The 21,008-nt window shown below is 41.6% G+C and overlaps 1 protein-coding gene across 8 annotated transcripts in view; it reads right to left on the bottom strand.

The window, feature by feature from the left end:
- Window positions 1-21,008, bottom strand: part of SLC14A1 (solute carrier family 14 member 1 (Kidd blood group)) — a 302,335-nt gene that overhangs the window by 84,647 nt on the left and 196,680 nt on the right. For 2 of the 8 annotated variants that reach the window (XM_064438103.1, XM_064438105.1), the window contains 2 exons: window positions 9,127-9,222; window positions 7,539-7,651 (listed from right to left, as the gene is read on the bottom strand). The exons of 5 other annotated variants lie outside the window; for them this stretch is intronic. In XM_064438103.1, the coding sequence (XP_064294173.1) occupies window positions 7,539-7,638 (100 nt within the window). In that variant the 5' untranslated portion in view covers window positions 7,639-7,651; window positions 9,127-9,222. Of the gene's footprint in view, window positions 1-7,538; window positions 7,656-9,126; window positions 9,223-21,008 lie in introns of all 8 variants that reach the window. One more of the 8 variants, XM_064438104.1, reaches the window with a different exon arrangement.

Consider the following 21,008-nt stretch of genomic DNA (forward strand, 5'->3'; position numbering starts at 1 on the left):
CGTCAGTGGCTTCTGGATGGAGGGCAGAGTCCCTGGGCAAGCAACCACCAAGGCAGCCTGGAGAACAGCCCAGGCTGGTTCACAGAGGCTGCAGCTCCTACACGCGGTTGATTAGATCTTGGCCCCAAGGACGGGTCCCGATCAGCTCCGGCTCTCAAAACAATGCCATAATTCAGCTTCTTACCCAACAATCACCTGGCCTATGCAGGGTTATGCCTGTCCTGTGGCTGTGGTGTTCACAGAAACATTTGTGTGTCAGTCATACGATAATACACTGACGTGCTACCATCACACAGGACGTGGCCCTGTGCGTGGAGCTTCGCATGCACATGGGCATGAGAGGAACTGAGAGGCCTGTAAGCACATCTGTCTGAAGAGTCTTATGGCCCTGGCCCCTGAAATTCAGCTACAAATGTCTGTAAGATTTGTATAAGCCAAGGGCAAAGAAACCCTTTCAAGCTCAAGTTACATGCGATCGTTCCAAATCCCAATTTCATGGCACAATTTGTTCTCTCTTTACTGAGGCTGTTCTCACACCCAAGCGGCCGGACAAAATACTTTTCAAGATGGGTGGAAAAAGGGAAAAATAAAAAGAAAAATAAAAGAACATGACACTCAAATTTATTCACCAGTGCTGGAAAATGGACATCATGAAAGGACCCTACACAGAAGGGATGCTTTCTCTGTGTCTCCGATGAGGACGTGTGGGACACGAGAGGAGGGGCCAGGCTGATCCCATCCTGACTCCCTCTTGCCCTGCTCCATCATTAGGCCAGCCAGTGCTGGCAGTGCTGCAAAGCCACCCCGTTCTGCAAAACGAGCCTTTCCTACTGTGGTGCCCCGTGTGCTCTATAGGGCTACTCCCTCCCACACCAGTAAAGTCTCTTCCTCTTAAGGCTTATCAGCGTAATCACAGACATTCCTCTCTAATGCAAGGACAGCCAGCCTCAGCTCTGCCTTTGAGGAGTTAAACTAGGCTCTTACTAAACACAGAGAGGTTTGGGGTGTTTCATTTTATGTTTAATTACCTATGATATGCTATGCTGAAGGAGCGTGCAGAGTGGACCGCAGCTCTGCTCTGTACACCAGGTGGCCTCAGTGGTATGTGCTTCAGTCCTGATGATCTCAAGGTGCAACTGTCACTCCTGCTGATACCATTTTTGTTTGCCGTGATCTGAGCATGCTTACAGTACAGTAAAACAGAGCCAAGAATCATGCAACAGGAGGAAAAAATAGAAGATAAAACACATGCATGGATGGGATGGGTATCACAAGGCATCTGTTAAACACACATAATTGCCTCTTTATATGAAACAGGTCTGCAGACAATGAATACTGCTGCGTTGTAGCTAACTGGAGGAACAGAGAGTAGCTATCCTCTTGTCTTAGATTAAAGTCCTTAAAAAATAAAAACCTCAGCTACAGTCAAGCATTTTACATATTGCCACAGAACAATTTATTCATTAAAGGGGAGACGCAGGAACTGACAGACGACAGATAAACGGGCTGTACGGGAAACTACATCGGGTCTCAGTGAGATGTTGATTGTTCGCATGGAGGGAAGCTACTGGTGGAATTTTTCATCTCACTGAACTGATTTAATACGTACACAAAGCAGCAGTACACTGGTGAAATCTGCCTGTGACATGAAGTTGAAGTTAGAGGGCACCGTCAATGCAATGGAAAATTATAAGTCATAGAAATTTGGCGAGGTTCAGTAGTACAAAATGTAGACTGTCCATCTATGGTGGCAGTCATCTGACTAAATGTAAATTTCTATGGAAGATTTACTCATCATAAGCTCTTTTTACTGTTAGTAGTGAAAAAAGCACTTTAAACGTACTATCCATGCCTGCCTGAAATAGGTACAGCTGAAGGGCTATACACTAAGACTGGCTATTGCTCACTCTTGATGGTAAGGACACCATAAGGAGTCTGGCTCAGCGGCAGATGCATGAACTGTACTCAACTAGATATTGCAAAATGAAGCACATCTGACTTTGGAGGAAAATAACAAAATTTCTTCAAGCTGGTAACACCCATGGGGAGGGTTGAAGAAAGGTTGGCTTATGCATTTCAGGCATGGAGACCTCTGACCTGTCACTACATGGGAAAAAAACAACCAAAAAATTTAGAAGGTAAACTATGATCCTAGCATTGTTCAGTCAATGTATTCATGTTTTGAAAGTCTTGATATAAGACACAAATGAACCATGCCTGGACTTCCAATGGGAGCAAATGCTAAGAGTGGCTGTGATGATGATCAGGGAGTGACCGTCACTTCAGGCAAGACCGATGGAGTTTAGCCAGTTGGCACATGGGGGGCTTGCTGGCTCGAAACCCAATTCCAAATGCGCTGGTGGAAGTAATAAAACCAAAGTGTGTTTGGAAAGCCTGAGTGGGGTGCATCAGCCTGGACAACCTTGATGGAGAAAGCTGTGTCTCACCAAGCATTCACTGGACCACAGGGAAGGGAAGGGAAGGGAAGGGAAGGGAAGGGAAGGGAAGGGAAGGGAAGGGAAGGGAAGGGAAGGGAAGGGAAGGGAAGGGAAGGGAAGGGAAGGGAAGGGAAGGGAAGGGAAGGGAAGGGAAGGGAAGGGAAGGGAAGGGAAGGGAAGGGAAGGGAAGGGAAGGGAAGGGAAGGGAAGGGAAGGGAAAGACACGCTCTGGGGCTTTCCAGATGCAGTCCAATGTTTCTTTAAGATTAGCACTCAGACTGTAAACAACCCTTCACTTTGTCCATTGCTTTTCTCAGCATTATTCAAGCTGGTGACATGTTTTTACTTTTTTCTCTGGAGTGGTCTTCCCATAAACCATGTTGGCCGCATGTCTCCTTAATACTGCTTCTTTCCATGCCATGCTGATGGTTACTTGGTTAAGCAATGTCCAGACCCCAAGCTTTTCCCACTCCCTGTAGCCCTTGCAAAGGATTGCTAAACAAGCTTCCAATCCACTGCTCTGACTGCAAGGGGATCAACTGGTCCCAGCCTGGGCCAGCGGTCAATGCCACATCCTATAGCTTGGCTTTTCCCTTCATTTTTTTTTACCCTCTTTATTTATTCTTCCACAGATGGGAGAGGAACTTGAACACTGAGCAAAGGAACCAACAGGACTGCAGCTGCCTGCCAGAATGGAGGGACACATGAATAGAGAGGCAGAAAAATCACAGAAAGATATGAGGGGGGGAGGGAATGCGGAGTTTAAAAGATAAACACTTAGAATTAAACCACCAGTCAACAGTGATTAACTGTAGATGGGAAGCAAGGCAGGGCTACACAATACATGGCATATTCTATTACATAAGGGGAAAACTCCACTTATAGGAACTGGTTAGAAGCCAAATAAATTGATTAAAACAGGTGAAAAAAACCTGAAACTCTGTGTGCCTAGCTTTTGTAAAGGACAAGCACACTACTCCACTCTGCTAGAGCCCTTTACACATTGCCCCAAGGGTGACATGATAGAGAGTGGATAGAGAGGCTGCCTCAGGGCATCCCTCACACCTCAGCAGTGACTGTGAGCCATATAAGCCACCAAAGAGCAAGTGGTGGGTTTCTAATGGGACGCGGCTCAAGAAGAGTTTGGCAAAGGAAGAATTAATGTAATGTGTCTTATAAGAATTCAGTGGGCTGTGGGAAATCAAAGAGGCACAGCTGGAAGATGACAAAGTTACTTAGGGAAGGTTGTGAGGTACCTTGTTGAGTTTAAGCACAGCCGTGCAGTTAAAGAGTTAGACCAGAAACGATTGCAAAGGCCTGATAAGGACATGATGAGTCAGATACTGGGCAGTAGGGAGAAAGCAGAATAAAAAAGATTTTTCATTATTGTAAACAAAGACATTTTTTTCCTCCCACAGTGCTTAACTGGTCTCTGGAACTCACTGCTATAAAGAAATACCGGGCATGCAATTTAGCAGGAGGATGATATTGTTGGGAATACTCTGAGTTATCTTGTAGAGGAGAGCTGCGTAATGGAAATATAATGTAAACTCTTATACTTTAGGGTATAAAATCATTAACTGCTGACAGGCTTATATGGCAAAATTAGTCCAGAGGTGCGCAATGGGGATTCTTGTGTCCTTCTGAGGAACTCTTGGAGGAAGGATACTGGATTAAAAGCATTGCTACTCAGTCCAGCTCCAGTTTTCCTACGTCTTAGCAAATCTTTTCTATCTCTGACTCATATGGTATGGAAAAAATTCTTATGTACTGCAGGTTATATACATTTCAATAAGAACGGAAGTTTAATTTCTATGAATGGCATTCCTGGGAAAAGGAAAAAAAAACAAACAGAAAAACAAAAGCAGAAAACTGTAGTGGATTGGCTGTTTTGCAGGCTAGCCTACCTGCAGGCTGCTAATGGAAGTGCAGTGGTTGACAGTCAATGAACGTCTCCCACAAAAACACTGCCTTACTTACAGAGGCCCCTGAGACTTACTCTGCTGAGGTCTCTGGCTATGTAACATATGTCCACATTTACAGAAGACAGAATTGCTTTCCCCTCCTCTTTTTTAAAATTTGAAATTCTATAATTGAAGACACTAAATCCCAGCATACAAGGTAATATTAAGGGAACTGAGTTATAGACTGACCCATCTCAAGGTTTGTAGGGCAATCGACTTTTCTGGGGGTGTTAGGTGCCCGTTAGGTGCTGTTAAATGGCTCTTTGGTACTTGGGTGTTAGGTGCCTCAGATGGGACACACTCTCAGCAAGGATAAACTGTACTGCATTTGATTAACCTTTGGGCTTCCTATGGCTTGAGGAAAGAAAGTAGACTCTCGAGACCTCAGCTGGTAACTTTGATGAGAGCTCCTGAATTCTGTGGCTGTGTCGATAAATAGTGATAGTAAAATGCCTGGATAGGAAAAGAATAATTGTTCTTTAGGATGGTAGGAGCATATGATGGAATTCCCCATCCTCTGATAAACATATCTACCAACAAGTGATCAAACTGAAATACTTTTAGTTCATAAGCAGCTAATCTGCAAAGAAATCTCTCCCTTGTTCCTTCCATTGCCTTCACTACTTTATTTTCATTTCTATCTAGATTTGTTTGCTTGTTAGTCTGTGGCCTCCCCCTAAGGATGTAACTACAGATGGATGAATTATTTTGTTTTATTAAATATTATTCTTGGCTTTTTGGAGATTTTTTTTTTTTGTTTTAATGATTACTCCTTCTGGTGTTATTTCAGTTTTCAATTACAACTTGTTTGTGTATGTGTCTGGTACACTACCATTTTGTAAACGGATGTATGCACTTATTGTTAATTGATTCCCCAAATAAACCCAAATGCTTGCACTGAAATAATGTATTATATTTCTTGCATGCCATTGAGCTGGATGCCTTCCAGCTTGGCATCTATTGCTGCTCCGGAGGTGGGCATCTTTCTCTCCCTGCCATTACCCCTGGAGTGAACAGAGATGTTTAAGTCAATTTTCTCTGAAGAGCTCATAGCACTGATGTCTCTAAATAAGGGTGGCCAAAGTTGCACTTCTAAGTGTATATTTAGCCATCCAGATAAATGATTGGGGTTTGTTTTGTTTTGTTTTATTTTTAAAAAAGCACTGAACTCTTAGCAGCTTCCACAGGGTTCAGTGAGGGTTTTTTTCCCTAAAGTCAGGTCATTATCAAGGATATTTTACGAAAGCACCCCTTGTTGGCCTGTATCTGCTCCCACTGAAACCAACGTACACTTGAGAGTTATTTTCTCAGAACGGAGAATTAAGGCACAATTGGTCCTTTAACCAGTTTTAGCAGTGCCATATTTTTCAGGCTTTATCTAGAAAACACAGCTGAAGTCCCTGATGGTGGGATGGTGTACTTCAGCAGGCTTCAGCAGGTCATCTAGTTCCCCTTTATGCCAAAAAAGAAAGATAATCCCCTTTCATCTGTGATTCATCCCACATATTACGAACATCTATTTTAGAAGATGATGTATAATTTCCTGGAGGTGCTTCTCTCTCTCTGTGTCTCTCTCTCTGTTTAGTAAACCTAGAAAAAAGCTTAAGCAAGATTGTAAATTCTAGATAGCTAAAATAGGGCAGATGAATCCCACTGAGTACAGGGAATCAAAGACTGCTGATTGACTGAATTCCAACTTTCAAATGCTGTCAGCATTTCTGTTTTGACAGCAAAACTCCTTTTGTTTGGGATTTTCTACCTGTAACTAATTGCTGCCATTTTTAACACAGACCCAAAAAAGCCCATTAAACTGAACCAGTGTGCCATTATGCTGTATGGACATCTGTGCTGGGATTCAGTTGCTCAGTCACAAGCACCTAAGTGTTGATTTAAACACTGCGGGATTTTATGTCTGGTCTCCAGATGCCAAAATGAGTCAAGTCTGTCATAACTCTGGCTTCGTTTCTGCCAGCCCCAAGAGGATAACTCAAACGGAGGCCCATATTTGGGCCAAGCCCAGATAAAATGTCTTCAAAGAAAAGGAAGCAGAAGCTGGAGAGGTGGCATGTGCTGCCCTGGGCTGGACACCCATTAGCCGTGGAGCTGTGAACGGGTGCTTCAGTTCTGCTTTTGCTTCATGTTGCCTCCCACCCCGGTCAGTGTTGCTCCTCAGGGATTTGCCTTCTGATGGCCATTTGGTAAAATAAGCTTGTGTTTTCTGCTCACAGATTCAAAAGCAAAGTTTGTCTTGCTAGACTCTTCCATGCTAATATCTAGATGATGGGAAGGGTGGTGGGAAGCAAAGCAATCCATCCAAGGCATAAGTGTTCGGGGCTCACCTCTGTTAAGAAACCTGACCTAGTTCCTACCATGGGATACATCTTGTCTGCATGGCCCCTGCCATCATGCAAAGGTAGCAGCTGAGGTCCTGGAAGCAAAGCCACGTAGTGGCCTGGGCTGAGCAGCCTGCTAATTAGTCTGGCCTTTTGGTGGGATTAATTATCACTGAGCTGATACAGCGCAAATGCTTTGGCAGCGGTACTAGCTTGGTTGGGACCTCTGCATGGCATTGTATTGTATATTGCAGTCAAAGCCAGCATCAGCAAGGAAAACATTTTGAGGGTGATTGCATAATTTTGTGTGTTGATGACAGTGGCTGAACAACTGGAAGTATGAAAAGCATATGTAGTAGCTTGCTGAAAATAAACTACTCATCTCTGTGAAACTCTTCCTGGTTTAGCAAGTGTGGTTTTACCATGTGGAGTATAATAATGTCCCCTAAGCACTTGAGAAACCCTAGGATGATTTAAAAGCTGGTAGTCCTTTACACCAAAGTATAGCACAGTGTCCAAAGGTTACTGAGCCTTAATATGAAGTCAAAGAGTATCTTCAAGATACCTCGGTATTACCTGGTTATCTACTGTCAAAGTCGAAGTCATCATCTTGTCACTGTCTGGCTGAGCATGGGAATGCTTTAGAATAGGAGACACATAAACACTAAAAACCCCAGGATCCCACAAGAAGTTGACAAAGCAGGTAATATATCTTACCCCATACTGAAGATTCCTCAGCCACAAAATGCAATACAGAAATGTCAATCATTCTAGCGTTGCTCAGTGTGCCCAGCTTTTCTCACCTGACCATCTGAGTGGAGCTGTGCCTTTCTCTACGATACTTTCTCTGTAGGTGAGACAGCAGTGTAAGGGTGGCTGTATCAGAAAAGCCCAGCTATCCATTTACTCTCCAATCCTGCCTCCAAAAGAAAGTTAGAAGAAATCATTCCTGAAAGTTGCAGCTAGGAGCTTAACCCTTCCCAACGTAGATCTTGTCCTAGTCCACATGCATGTATGTTAGTGACAATAATATCAGACAGAGAGATGAACCTGGTTTGAATTGTGTTTTTTTTCCCTAGAAATCCTCTTTATTTAGTGGCTGACTTAAACATGCATTGACACATGTGGGCAATCAAAAACCATGATGCAACTTCAAAACCTTCCCCAAGGCTATTTTTGCAGTGAGGATACTTATCTGCTTAGGCCATTTGAATTCACTGTCGTAGTCCTGCAGGTGTGTCATGGTTTTGGCTCCGACAGAGTTGATTTTCTTCACTGCAGCTGGCACAGTGCTGTGCTTTGGACTTAGTATGAGAATAATGTCGATAACACACCAATGGTTAGTTGTTGCTGGGCAGTGCCTGTACTAGTCAGGGACTTTCACAGCTTCCCCTGCTGTGCCGGGGGCACAAGAAGCCGGGAGGGGAGGGGGCACAGCGAAGGGAGCGGATCCAAACTGGCCAAAGGGATATTCCATAACATATAATGTTATGCCCAGTGTGTTAACTGGGGGAGTTGGCTATCAGGGGCAGTGATCACAGCTCGGGGACTGGCGGCATCTGTCAGTGGGTGGTGAGTGGTTGCATCACTTGTTTCTTTTTTCCCATGCTTCATTTCTCTCTCTTTTGTTATTTTCCTTTTGATTATATTATTAACATTATTATTATCATCATCATCATCATCATCATCATCATTATTATTATTACCATTATGACAATTACTATTTTATTTTAATTATCAAACTGTTCTTATCTCAACCCACAAGTTTTCTTGGTTTTGCTTTTCCAATTCTCTCCCTCAACCCACAGTGGTGCTTAGTTGCTGACTGGGGCTAAACCACAACAAGGTGAGTACATCTAGACTTCGGGGTTTTCTGGCTGTATCCAGGCAGTCATCCTGCTACTCTGCCCTTGTTCCTGACTGTCATGAAACAGGTCCAACATACCAAAATGCATGTCCCATCAGTGCTGGTGGGATGATGCATAACTGTCTGCAGAGGCTGGTAGCTAATCTTTGGGGGAGAATTTAAGAAATCCCTTAGGATTTATTCTAACCTCCACATCTAACTCTGAAATAGATAACCTGTTGCAAAAACACAGCAAGGTAGAGCTATATCTAGTTTCTTAGTTGGCAGAGATAAGCATTTACTTCATGTCAGTTTCAGGAACATTTTTATAGTCAGATTTTGTGCGCTCTTTTCCTTTTGAATGCTAGTAAAGGTCACATTGGTCTTGGCTACTCATTTATTTCCTTTCTCACATTGAATTTTTAACAATAACAGGCGTTCATCCAAAGCTCTGGGCTCTTCTACATTGCATTAAAATTCACAATGTCATTTGCTTTCAGTAAATATATTCAAATGGGCTGCCTTCAAAGCCATAAATGACTCACCATCCAATCAATCATAATTGCAGGACCCTGAGTTTCTTCTCTACATGTTGTCCTCTAATGCCCAGAAGGAACACATGATGTAACTCTTACCAAAAACTGATTGGGGAAAAGAAATTGCGTGTGATCATCTTTACTCTCTGAGGAAAAGTTGGTAAGTTAAATACAGGACCAGTTTTGGCTGGAAAGTGAGACAGATACATGTAAATTTTATGTTACCACTCTGAGCTCTGAGAGCTACTGCACTTAAGAAAACTTATCTCTCTAATCAATTATTAAGTTTCAAAATGGAACATGTGCTTCTCTCTTACTAATTTCCCATAAACCTCCCCCACAATATTAAACATACATATTCACATGCTGAAAGCCTGCTTTTTAAAACACTATGTGCTCAAATCTTCCAATCAGATAGAAATGATCAAGGCATCCTCTTACAGGATATAAAATGTTATACCAAGGAAACAAAGAAATAGAAATGGCTAACTAGGAGTTATCCAAGAGATTTTTAATTGTAATCTCATTTTCCTCACAAAGCTGTGAGTTAAAAAAAAAAACAACAAAAACTGGAAATCTGATCAGTCCTGGTAGATACAGTGAAACTACTGCCTTCCCTCTGCACTCTCGGTAAGGTCAAGCACAGGTTTATTACTAAATCATGGATGTGAGAGGTAGAGACATCTATTAGGAAATCCTGGCTTCTCTTTTTAAGTGTAGAATTGTTCCCTCCAACATACTTTCTGAGGCTTTGTCCGGTCAAGCATTTAATGTCTCAAAACAGTGAGGCTCCAGTCACTTCCCTTGAGAGACGATTTTATTACCTAACAGATCTCAGTGTGAGGGACTGAGTTCCAAACTAAATTTTACTTTTCATGTTGCTAGAGAGTTACTCTGTCTCGGGAATGACTGCCTTAAACCCCTTGCCCTTTATCCTGTGATAAATCCGCCCTGTGTTCTTACACCTTTGAACCGAGTGTTCAGCTCCTGGTTTACTGACTTTGCTACTTGACTCCATGCATTTGTTCTCAAGGCTGATTTAATTTATATCAACTTTATTTAACCTGCTGGTGCTCGATGGGTGTTCAATGGATTGGTTAAATTCCCAATAGTCAACACTGTTCTACAGCAAAGCGTACAAGAAATCAGCAACAAATATTATTAGAGATGAAGAAATATGGGGAGATTGTATCTGTATATCCCAGCCGTAGATATTCCTGAGGATAAAATAAACAAGTGCCATACATATCAACTTTCCTCTCTGCCTTCTTCATACACTACTTGTCTTCTTTGGATCTAATCCAAAGACCTCTGAACTAAATGGAAAACTTTCACTGACTTCAATAAGCTTTGGGTCAACCGCTTAAGGGCAGCAATTGTGTCTTCCCAAAGTGTGTGGCCATGATTCAGTGAGACGTCTGAGCGCAGAACTGCCTTTCAGTACTGGAGTTGTCTCAGGGCCTTCAGTGAGATTTTTTGTACACTAAATAAGAATGTGCTTAACCACTCTGCTGATTCTTCATATTTGATACACTGTGGGCCCTATGGAATGCTAAATGTCATATTTATAATACTATGGTTTTTATCTATATCAGACGTGTTGATGCTGAGTTTTGTATGACACCAATTCAAAACGCAAAGCCAGTTGCTCTGTTGGTATTGTCTCATGTATTTACACTGCCCAAAAATCTGTCCCTTAACTTTATAACTGCTTTCCAATACAAGTTTCTTTCAGTAACCTCTCTCAGAACATCATAAGAAAGCAAAATCAAATAGAAATATAAACTTCATAGCCTATGATATGTGTGGAGTAAATCCAGTCAAAACATTCTTGATAAAACAATTTTATGTTTAAAATGAAGGTTCATTGAAACTGGAATACTTTGTAGGAACATGACTATTTCAATGACATTTTCTACAGGCAAAATGAGCAAATTGCTTTGATTCTCTTATTTGTGCCACTAATGTAGAAATTATTTATTTTGACAAAACAAAAAATGCATTTTTGAGTTTACCATACTGTTTTGTTTTGACTTATAGCAACTACTGATTTCATCATGTAGTTTAATATGTTGTATTATACTCAATATTTCATTACAGTGTTTTTCAACGTTATAATAATGAGACATTTCTACTTTTCCAAAATAGTATGTCAATATTTCTCCATGAGGATTTTCAACATTTCTGTTCTCTGGAAGTTCCTCTTTGAGAGTTTCAAATTTTTCTCCAGTTCAACCTGCAAACATGATTTCAGCATGCTGGCAGCACTCACAAAAGTTTGAATTTCTGGTCACTTGTAGTACCAGCTCAATTATATGTATTTGCTCATTGAAACAGTCACAGATAAGGCCAACTACAGTTAAATTTGTATACTTTAGGTGACCAGGTTCTCAGCTATGTCTAGTTGTAATCTGACCCAATGCCTTCCTTTGCCGTTCAATTTCCTCATGACTGACTCCAAATCTGTAGTTTCAATGATGAGTTAAACTTCTATGAAAATTCGATGAATTTTTGAAAAATATGCTAAGTCAGCAAGATTAATTTTTATGCATAGATATGAATCATCATAGTAAGCTACAGACACAGGACAACCCAGCTACCTGGAGCTTTTGGCTGGGGACCAGCTGCTCCTAATCCTGCACCACTTGCTTGCCCCAAAACCTGGTAGTGGAAGCACAAGAGTCATTAAAAATCCCGCTCAGGGATTCCACATTGTAGTGCATGGTAGTGAGCCACACATGGCCACGTTTTGTTTATGACAGATGGCTCTTCCCAAAAATATGATGTGCGAGATTGTGCTGACTTGGACAGTTCTGCATAAACTGTGGGGGATTGACAGGGTGTAATATACTTTTTCTGTTTACTTAAAGTCTAGAAGAGAATGGGCCAAACCCAGTGAAGAACAGCCTGTTTCAAAGAGATAACGGCTGGAAAATGTTGTTTCTCACAAAGATCATCTCTCTATAATAAGCTTCATGGTGATCCTGTATGGTAGGGGAAAAACTCTGCAGATTGGGAAAAGAGTCAATCACATGATTTTCATTTGTGTGTTATCATGGAAATGTCTGTGTGAAGAAAAGGGAACTTCTGCTCGTCTCCACAGCTCAGCACAAAGCCAGCCTAGCTGGAGAAAAAAGCTACCTTGTGGCCTAGAAATCACTCGTGGGAGCCATGTGAAATTCAAATGTAAGAAGAATAATTCGTCAGTGACAAACAGGCACCCTTGGAGAGGCTAAGTTGATGGACAATTTGCAAAAGTCAGCTGGGAATTGGACCAAACAAAACACACATGCAATGTTGCTTGAATGACAGCTTGGAAGAGCCATGCTGATTTTCCTAGCAAGCTGAGAAGCTGTAGCTCACACATGATATTTGCTCTACCTTTGTTTTTTTTCTAAACTTTGTTGAATGTTTGCTAAATGGAGAATGCATGCATAATATGGGGTTAACCAAAACTCTTTTCTTAAAGCCAGAGGATTATAATTCATCATGAAATATTGGGGATATTCTATGGCCCTCAATCAGTATAGATTAATATAGGTCTGGTGAGGTTAATGTGGCTGAACTGATGTGTGCCAGCCGAAGATCAAGTTCTGTTTTAAATGTTTTACTGAAAAAGGAGAAATTAATTGTTTTGCCCCAGATTTTTGCAGATGCTCTGGACTAGAACCTGTTACTGAAATGGGATCTCTCATCCCCTTTGGCTTTTTAGACTACGCAGCAGACAGACAGACAGAGCACAGAGGGCATTCTGGTTGCAGCTTCTATTTTTGTCACTTCCTCTAAACTGTGTAAACCTCCCATGACTAAAATGTCTTTCTTTGGCACAGAGGAATCACGTCTTTTGGGATGATATAACTAGAGTTGTGTGGGAAGCAATTTTTTCCTAGACGAGGAAACTGATATTAAAAAAAAATACATTACATTCCAAATTGAGATCTTTGGAAAACTTCATGGGAAATAGGAGCGATCTACCTTCAAAACAGCTGGTTACCTCACTCTTAGGTTAGAATGTGGGACTTCACAGCATTTCATAGCCCATGTTTTTAGGTGCTTGGGAGAGGCCTCCCTTTCTGTAGCTGTCACATTGATTGGAAACTCCTTTCAAGAAAAAAATTTAAACCATATGTTCTTCTCTGAACAATTTTGTTTCTATCAAACTAACATTTGTTGATGACAAAACATTTTGTTCCAAAAATTCCTCTGATGATAAGAATTCACTAAGTAAAGTTTGCCTAACCTTTTTGGAGCCCTTGACTGAAAAGCCATGACTTGAAAGCCGCTGAAATATTTCCCTCTGCAATTAGCATGGCTGAGTTCTGCATGGAAAAGCACTTCCAAATTTCCTCGCTGGTCTCACCAGGTTTTTCTCTCAGACTGTGTAATCCCATGATTACATGGTGATGTTGATGCAACGTGACATGATATGTCAGTGGAGAGTCCAACAACTTATTTTGTAGCAGTGAAGGAGAAACCCAGGAGACTGTACGCTTAAACCAAAGCAGAATTAAGTAAAAGGAGGAAATCTGATAATCACTATTGAAGTCTGCTTGCAGGTAACTGGCAGCCTTTCCTGGGAGTTTCAACTAGTGTCGTTGTGCACAAAATGGTTGACAACCTACCAGTCCATTCAGTAGATTTTGGTATTTAGCAATATTTTAGAAGGATGCTTGACTGGTTGACAAGAGGTCCTCTGGTATCAACCTTGGTTTGAGCACACAGATCAAATCCTTAAGGCCGTCATGATATACCATTGGATATTTCCTCAGCTGGGGCTCATAGTCCTGCTGGCCTTTCCACGTACCTCTCAGAATAAATTGCCTTTTGATCACAAATGCTGGGAGTGGGTGTGATGGTCTTGCAAACACTATTTAGGTCTCTTCTGCTACATTCTCTCCTCAGAAAGGGAATGTGTCTCCCAACTTGAACTTTCAAAGCTTTGCTAAACATTTTACCCTTCAGACAACTAAATACACATTTCTCTCTTTATACAGAAATGCGATTTTCCTGTCCTCCTATTAGAAGAACAAAAAAGCACTCCAGGTTGTATAAGAATACCCCCCTCCCTTGCCTTTTTGAGAAAGGCTAAATCAGTATAAGGCACAACAAAAGATCAGGGAAGACTCTGAATGTTGTGCAACATTGTCGAACCACAGATGAACATCTCTGAACACTAGCTGATCACAGAGGGAGTGCTGAATACAGAGTGTGAAGAATGGTTTTTGTGAAATGTCAGCTGGTAATAATGCAGTGTGGTGTATCAGGGAGCACTCAGAAAGAGGTAAGAACTCACTGAGCTGGAGTAGCACAGATTCAGTTGTGCAAAATTCATCTATAATATGTACCTAAAAACCTTAAACAGGCTTGCTTTGCAAAGAGTATAAGGCAGGGCTACTCAGACTACAGGCTTTTGATCCAGATTACGAGTACCTTTTTGGGGGTAAACTTCTCATTGTTCTCTCAAGAAGCAGCAGTGATGTGGTACTTTGGCTCCTCACCATGAAAGCATATGGAAGAGTTGGCATGTACGGGCACGTTCTTACACATCCCAGAGGTGAAATACTTCCTGCTGAGTGGATACTTTGGTAATTGAAGACCTCTTATACTTTGGTAATTGAAGACCTCTATTGGAACAGCCATTTGAGCATCTCCAACTGTGAAACTATGATGGTTATTTTTCACCTATTTCCTAAAAGTGCCCCACAGCAAACAGATACAGCAAGATAATACTTAAAAGTCAGTGTTTAGTCCTTGTAGGTGTGAGCTATCTTAAACGTGGTCACCCAAGCTTATTTTTCTAGGGTCATTCAAAGAGGTGGCAATAAAATATCATCTTAAAATTTATCTAAACTTCTTAAAAAAATCAGAAAGAATTAATCTATGAGGAAATGACACCCTGATTATAGAACACTTGAAATGTAGCAGTCTGAGTTGTGATTTTTAGAAGTGTTAAATGTGTATGATTTTCAGACGAAATCAAGAGGAACAGGAGGGTGTTGTTTAGCCACAGTTTCACACCTTCATCTCTAGTGAATGTTCACTTCACTGGTCTAGTCTACACTGGTCTTGAAAGACAGCTGCTGCTCTCTGACAGTACTTTGGAGTAGGAGGTGACGCATGTATTAGTCTTCATCCTGCACTGGCCAGAGGAACCAAACTCACCTTCAAGTTGCAATGGTCTGGGAGCGCATTGCATGTGAATTGTGCTGCCATAAAAGCCTGCGTGAGTACCCTTTTGCTGAGACTTAAAATGCCTCTTCACATATGGCACAGCCTCAGTGCATATGCCTCGGTGAGTTACCCCATGTCAGGCGAGGCAGAGATGATCAGCTGCTTTTACCACATACCCCTGTACTGAAAGCATAGGTAGCTCTGTAGCTCCCAATGCTTTTTAAAGCTCATACATGTAGACACTTTTAAGGCAGAATTCAACTGACCTGCATTAGATGCTTACTGCAGAAAAGATGAATCATGTCCCAGAAGTATTATTTCTTTCCAACGCATTTTTTGGGAGTTTGGAGAACTAGCTCAGATGCAGGCTTCTGTACTGTTGATGTCTAATGTTAGGCAGGATTAGTCCATCCCAGTGGAATTTAAGATATGATACTGTGAGTCTGAGCCCACACTGTCCTTGGCCTCATGGCTGTCAGATGAAAATAACAATATACAAGTGCAGTGGTCAAAGGCAACGCAGACGAATGGACTCAGTCTGAGCTCAGCTATTAATATAGCTACAACCTGTGGGACCAGCTGACTCCTTCCAGACAGCTCGAAATGCAGCCAGGAACCCTGAAGGCTTCATTATCAAATTAGCAAAAGCTTTGACATCTCAAGATGCTCCTGTGAAGGGCTGTCTTTGTTCACTACCAGACTGCTAATCCACAAAATCTGGTGAATAACTGGCTTGACATATTATTAGTATGTTTTATTAACTTGTTATGGGTCGTTATTAGTTTAACAGTAACAATTAGAGACAGATAAACATGCTGTAGTCAAATCTGTAATTTTTCCTACAGCTTCTGCAATGCTCATGTCTTAAGCACTCTCTTGAGAAGACAGTGACAAGCAGTCCCCTATTTTTGTAAGAACTGTGGGTTTTCTTTTCCAGCAAAGTTAGCAATATTCACCGTGGAATAACTCAGAGAGAAGTGGGACACGTTAATACCTACATGAATAGTGACCGCTCACATACTGCGGATGATGTTGCATAAAAAAATCCAGTAAGAAAGATAAACAAAGACAGAGAAAGCATCCAGTTGTCAAGAAGGCATTCCTAAGAATGAAGAACCACAACCATAGATGAGCTCTAGGTCTGTTATAAGTTTGCTTTGTTCCTTCATTTCCCCTGAGCTGGTGTGTGACATAGTTTCAGCGTTATCTTAATTTCCCTACAAATGTCTTTTTGTCTCTTGAGATATGAATTTTTATTTTCTGTTGCAATCAGATGTCACCACCTCCAAATGTATCTCTGAAGAAATTTTTTTTTGTTTATAATAAAAAAAGAGTGATAGAAGGAGAAAGTAAGGAGATTTTTTAAAAGATATAAAGAAGTTAGTGATGTAGAGTCTTGAACCTAAGAGGGGTATATAACCTCCACTGAGTAATGTGATGTTTCTCTGTGCCTTTTCACCAGTGTAATAAGTGCATGCTCTAGTTACCCCAGAATGTCTCTTTCTGGGGACATTTAACAAGGACTGCAGTACATTTAACCTCAGTCTTGCCTTATTGAATGCTCATCTGCCTACATGCTGCATAGTTGGTGGTGAGAAGCCTGTCCTGAAAGGGTGAAAACTTTTCACTCCTCTCTCGCCTGTCACTTAGACAGAAAGGGTCTGAAATAAGATGTCTCCAGGTAAATGCCTGAAGATCCCTGGGGAAAGAAGATCACAACACTCAAACCACTCCCTGAGCAGGCTGCTGGGAGAAAGGGGACCAGGAACAGATGTCGATGTTGTTTTGTGAGTTTGGCTCTTTGTTCTTTGGGCTTCTAGTAAAACGGTCTGAAAACAGAGTCTGGCTGAAATAGTATCTTTGGAGGATTTCTCTGTTCTTGTGGAGAAAAAGTGAGCAGCTCTATTTTGTTTATAGCTCTGCTACTTTTATTTTGTATTTTCTGCTTTTCTTGCCAAACTGAAGGATTAATTCTTTGTCCAGCCCAAGCGATATCCACAGAAAGGAGGAAAGGAAGATAAATGAAAATGAGAATAAAAGAATGAGAAAGAATTGGACTCCCAGGGGAGAAATTTCCATGCAGAGTCTCATGATGGGTTTATGCTGATGGATACAGACAGACTGGAGCTCTCTTTCGTGAGCAGCCCCAGACCTGAGACATGGTTTGGTTCAGAGAAGTGCAGGCTTTCAGGGCACGAGTTCGTTCGGGGCCATCCAGTCACTTTAGGCCAGAGCTGAGCCTGAGCTATCAAACCTATTTTAAATGCATCTGAAACTCCATTTAATGGGGAGGCTGCATTAGGGCCTTAGCTGGTGTCTTGTCTCTCCTGGCTCAGGTGATCATATGGCCCCTTTTCTGTGTGTGCTCAAGGCAAAACATCCTTTTGGTTCTTTCTTTGAATTCTAGTTGCAGAGGGAGACCATTCATCTGATATCATGGTGAAGTCACAGACATTCCTATCAGCTGAGGTTTTCCCTAAAATCTGTGGAGATAGATTTTTGGGAAAATGAAATGGCATTTCAGTGAGGAGCAGCCATTTAAAGCCCACTCATTTCCTACATCTTGAGTATCAGCTTCACAGAAAACCAGTTCCCAGGTAAATTTTAACCAAACCACGGTCTTGAATGCTGTCTTTTTGAATACAACTAATAAATATGACAGCTGAAATCAGAGACTTGACACTTCAGACAGTCTTCATTTGACTCTGCCTTCATTCGATGGATGTTTGGCCTATGGGAGAGAACAGAGCTAATGGTCTTGTTAGGAGCTTGATTAACAACCAGCTTTAATGCATGGCCAAGCTGCCATGTAGCATGGCAATCATTCCGTGCCTCTGTACTTACTACATGACCCTAGCAATAAAACCACTGCTAACTGCCGAGAGCAGCTAAAAAAGAAATAACCTTGAAATGGGGATGCTGAGACAGTGGCATGGGATTTTACCACCATTTTGCTAACAAGTCTTTCCCAAACTAGTTGCCATCAGCTGAAACCTGCTGACTCCGAATCTGAATTGTGGCAAGGCTTAAAACCCATGGTAGCACTGGAAAATCAGTCTAAATACTATTTCCTAAAGCTTTGGGTTGTTTTGATTCTCCTTCCCTGCCCCTGACCCCTTTTACTGTCTGCAGTAAATAAATTATTCTGCTTCCAGAAGACTGATTTGAAGGAAACCAAGAATAAATGTATGTGGGGAGCAGAGGCTGGTGTGTGCTATGAGCTGCATATTACAATCCTATAGACAGTGTGTATCATGGAGCCAGGACTCACTCCTGATGAGGGTAACAAAGCCTGAAAAAACATCTAAACTAATTTTCCTCCTCCATGCTATGCACTCTTTGTGTACAATCAGAACAGAGTTTCTTCTCCTGGTTTCAGTGCTCTACCTCATCCTGGGCACGATCATAACCCTGTTAACTCTTGATGAAGTTAAAATAAAATATGCACTGACCCAGGCTTTACTTTGCACAGACACCTATAAAACTCTCCCAATGATGCAAAAAATGCCCAGGAAACCCCTACTGACTGTGACAACATAGTAGTCTGGGCTTTCTGCCCTTCTGAGGGGTGGCCTCTCCAGCGGCATACATGTGGGCATTGGTTCAGCACTGAGTCACATGGAAAAGATCCAGCAACTGAATCACCATTGCCAGCATCTGCCATCTACTTACTCTGAAAGTTTATCCAGGCTTAGCTGGGGAGGTCTGCTGGGTGCCTCCCCTAGCATGGCAGAGCTGTCAGAGCACTCTTAAAGCTTATCCCCTTGCCCCCAGGAAAACAACTTTCAAGACCAAAATACTGGAGTAATCATTAAAACCCTCAATATGCTCCAGAAACAGCAGCTTCCTTTTCAGTTCTCATGCACTATTGAGAATTAAGCCCTTTAAGATTTCATTTGTTTCTTAAACACAGGATGGGCTATTATATTCTTCTCTGGAGATGCTTTTACTTAGAGTTACAGATTGTGGAGAGATACTGTACTACAAACCAACTGTGAAAGCTTATTGTCCCTATGTCCCAGCAATAAATGAATTCCATAAATTGCAATTAATGATGTAATTGGGGATTCTAGTTAAATGAGTAGCAGTCCTCCAAATATGTTGGCTTTTACTTTAAGAAAGGGCAGAGGTGTTCTATATTTTGGCAGTGCTTTTATGCCTCCTTGTGCCAAGAAAAGCCCACAGAAGCTAGTGAGAGGTTGCCTACAACAAAGCTGTAATGGCTTAGCATAGCAAACTATCGCATATTTCGTAAGAGCTCTGTTCAAAATCCATTAAATCAGGGCTGAGAGACAGGTGTGGTGTTAGTCGCCAACAGCTAACACAGTCCTAAATTGTACCTGGACTGGGTGCAAGTTTAAATTTGGAATTCTGCTACTAACTTGCTATATATCATTTAAATTTGCAGGGTTCAAGATTTGGCTGGTGTAAGAAATAAGGGCAATTCTCTGTTCCACAGTTGAGACTGAGTCCCTTGTGGGGAAGGGAGTTTAAGGACAGGCTGCCTTTCACTCCTTATTTAACATTGCTTGATGCAGCTCTTGTCGTCGAGATCATGTGACAGTAAAAGCACCACATGACTTCCCATATCCTTATTAAATTGGCAGTGTCTCTCAGTCCTGTATCTCTCCTGGTCCAGACAAAAAACTATGTTTTTAAAACATTAAAGAGATGTAATTGGTTCAACCAAGTCTGCCTTAGGTTGCTGAGAGACTGAAACTGTAGCTTTGTGCTGCACTCTCAGGCATTCATGCCAATAAATGTAATCAAATTTTCACTGAAAAGCCAAAAGTGGGTGAAGAGAGGGCAGATACATTGCACTAGAATATCTAAAATCTATACAGAATTTTCTTGTTTTTAATGGTGATGTCAAGAGATGGCAGTTTCAGAGTGCAAATGGAAAAATTTGGCTATAACAGTCTATGAAATCTCATGTAAAGAATTCTGATTTCACATGAAAAGCTGCATCTATTTTCTCAGCAAATATATTTCTGGAGAATACAAGCAGAGACAGATGGTGTAAGGGAAGAGGAGGTTGTTTAAAAAAAAATAAGTGAAATCCACTAATGCACGTGTGTTTCTGTGTTATTAATGCTGAAAAAACTTTTACCCCCAGAGTCTAAATTAATTTACAAAAAAATGAAGACATCAAGCAGATCCTTATATATCCAACGCAGACCAGTTTTTTTTCCACTCCAGAAACAATAATTAACCAAATTTTTCTGGAAATGTAAAACGCTGGACCTCTTTCTTTCCCACCTCCCTAGTTTTCCCTCATTTCACCAAAGCCAAAACCACCTTATTGCTGTGCCCAGCAAGAACAAAGGCAGGGACCTACCTGTTGCACACAGGGTCTATCCATCCAAGCTGTGCAACCAAACCCTCTCCTCTACCAGAATGCTTTTTCAGGTCAGGTTTGGCGTTTTTTTTTTGAGCTGTTCTGACTGGTGCTCAACTAGGCAGAAGTATCAGCCTGGATTTGGAAAACACCTCACCTGCTCTGGTTTATAATCATTTGTGTGTCATGTACCAGTGTTGTAACTGAATTGGCTCCCGGGGGTGTGTGGGCCACATTGCTCCAGTGGGGCTGTGCACACTCACTGCAGGTGAGGACCTGACTCCTTCCAACAGCTGCTGCCATTATGTACTCAAATAACACGGCAGCATTTACGTTGCTTTCTTTGCACATTTTTGGTATTAAACTATAAAAAAACCCACCC

Source organism: Phalacrocorax carbo, chromosome Z, assembly GCF_963921805.1.
Source record: "Phalacrocorax carbo chromosome Z, bPhaCar2.1, whole genome shotgun sequence".
NCBI lineage: Eukaryota > Metazoa > Chordata > Aves > Suliformes > Phalacrocoracidae > Phalacrocorax > Phalacrocorax carbo.